At 40.3% G+C, this 2,449-nt stretch overlaps 1 protein-coding gene across 1 annotated transcript; it reads right to left on the bottom strand.

Annotated features, from left to right (window-relative positions):
- Window positions 1-417: 417 nt before the first annotated feature.
- On the bottom strand, window positions 418-2,368 carry LOC121964356 (histone acetyltransferase KAT8; the record flags this gene model as incomplete). The annotated part of the gene is made up of 6 exons (XM_042514566.1): window positions 418-734; window positions 855-995; window positions 1,166-1,255; window positions 1,648-1,812; window positions 2,039-2,092; window positions 2,190-2,368. Coding segments are annotated over 6 exons (731 nt in total), but the record flags the coding sequence as incomplete, so codon positions are not given.
- Window positions 2,369-2,449: the final 81 nt, after the last annotated feature.

Consider the following 2,449-nt stretch of genomic DNA (forward strand, 5'->3'; position numbering starts at 1 on the left):
CAAATGAAATCATGCACGTGTAACTAAGATCTTGATGTCTTTTTAAAGCCTGCTTTTCCTCTGACTGAACTCCTATTACGTGGGAGACTATTCCATGATGCAACAGGCCGTGTGTTTTGCTGAAAATACATTCATGTGAAGACTGTGTTTTGAGTGAGCTGATCTTCCTGAATTTGGCTCTTTTACGTTACTCCAGCCGATGTACAGTTTCAAGAAAGTCAAAATGAAACCAACATGAGACCACGGTGAGTTCACAATTACACGCAGATTCCTGCTTAAACTACTCAGGAAATCAGACCGACAACTTGTATTGATGAGCACTTAATATGCATCTGATCATCACCTAAAAGTGACGTACAGATTTGACAAACATCTGAAGACGTCTTGCTACTTCTTTTCTCTCTGTTTAACTTCACTATCAAATGAAGAATGTTGTGATCACATTTTTTGACTGGTGTCGGCACCAAAGAAAAGATTCATTTGTGGGTAAACTCTGACGATTGTTTATCATTTTGGGCAGTTTATGGGCTAACCTATTATGAATACAGTTAATGAATAGAAAAAGCCAAATATATTCAACCGCTACCTGATTCTCACTCGGACACACACACTACAGTTACTGTCGTGGTCTCTCACTTACTAAAAGCAATGAGGAACTTTCCGTAGCCTCTGCGCTGGTAAGGTGGCAGCGTGAGAATACACGCCACATTATTCCCATCTGGAGACTCTTTCTCCTGAAAAAACACCATAAGTTCAAACAAAAAGTCAATTTCAGTTTGAGGTTTTCTCCAGCTACTATGTTATTCTTCTGAATTCAAACATTTCTAAATTTCTAAATGTTGAACAGGCCTTACTTTGGAGAAGTAGCCGACGATGTGCGCTCCCTGTTTGTTGACTTCAGTGAGGATATAGAAGATAAATGGCTCTACGTCGAAATAAAGAGTCTTGTGGTCGAGAAACAGTTTTGCTAGTAGACAAAGATTTTGACAGTATATCTGCAAAAAGAGACAATGACAAACAATATTAAAAAACATCTCTCTTACAAAATAAACTGATTTTCTTTAACTTAATCAGAAGTCCAGATTCACTTCCGCTAGGGAAGGAATCCATATTATTGATCATCCATATTATTGTTCAGGTGGCAGACTTTTCCAGCTGTTCTTACTTTGTGGTCGCGCCCATCCACTTCATACACCGATATGTTGCTTCTTCGGTAGATTTCTTTGCCAGGAGGCTGCTTCCATTGACAGTTCGACTGAAGAGACAAAGGTCAAAGAGGTCAAACCTCTTGCACTCAGGCTGCACAAGATGAACATCACTTCATTGCTGTTATTGTGGTACTAAACTTTAAAGGGTTTGGGTTTCACTGGTGGAAAATATGCACCAATGGTTGAGTCAGAAAAAAGACAGTTTTCTTACAAAATAATAGTAATAAATATTAATTAACTCTGTTAGTTAAATTTTAGAAGTCACGCCTCCATTCTCAGACTCCAATAACGGCAAAAGGATGGATGGACAAGCAACTATTATTTCTTGGTGACATCTTTGTTTGCAAAGAACATAAAAGTTGTGAAATTTTAAAAAAGATGATTCCATGAGAGGCACAAACATCCCTACATCCTAAACTGAGGTGAAAGCTGCACTGACCAGGTGATGTCTGAAGGTCTTTTCATACTTCATGTATTTAAGACAGTACTCGCAGATCCACAGCTTGGGCTGCTTTCCGTAGTCTTCAGGAAACGGCGAGAAGTACCAGGCGTCAATCTCGTAGTTTCCTATCTGAATCTTATCCACATATTTTACTTTGGTGATCTGAGGGGGAGGCACGAGAGGAGGAAGGATTTGAGAAGTTAAAAACATAAGCAAGTTATTCCAAATTATGTAGATGACACAGCAGAAATGAACTGAACATAGAGAGCAGCAGCATGAGGTAGTCATGTTTTTTCTCTACTTGTGTAATCTTTAATTGGAGAAACTAACACACACACACACACACACACACACACACACACACACACACACACACACTCCACCTTACCGCCTCATGCTCTTTTTCCAGGGCAGCTGTTGTCGGATCCATTTCTGCATATGTCTGCAAAGGAAAACTCAATGACATGAATATCAGCCATATTATACAAATGAGTGTCACCACACAAACAGCATGAAATAACAACAAAAAACATCTCTACCTTCTGTACATGGTTGATCTCGTCATGCTTGCGCTTCTGGTTGCGAGTGATCTTCCTTTCAGGCTGTTCACCCAAGTCACCGACGCCTCCGATCTCTGTGCTCTTCCTCACTGCATCCTTCACAGTCTTGGTGAGTGCCAGGCGGGCCTTACCCACCCACTCATCTAAGCGTCTGTTGACTGCATGCCAAAGAAAAGACGATGAAGATCATTGTAAAGCAGTAGTTGAAGGGATACGTAAGGGAAGGGAAAATCAAGAAA

This window comes from Plectropomus leopardus, unplaced genomic scaffold (genome assembly GCF_008729295.1).
Source record: "Plectropomus leopardus isolate mb unplaced genomic scaffold, YSFRI_Pleo_2.0 unplaced_scaffold1535, whole genome shotgun sequence".
Taxonomy (NCBI): Eukaryota; Metazoa; Chordata; class Actinopteri; order Perciformes; family Serranidae; genus Plectropomus; species Plectropomus leopardus.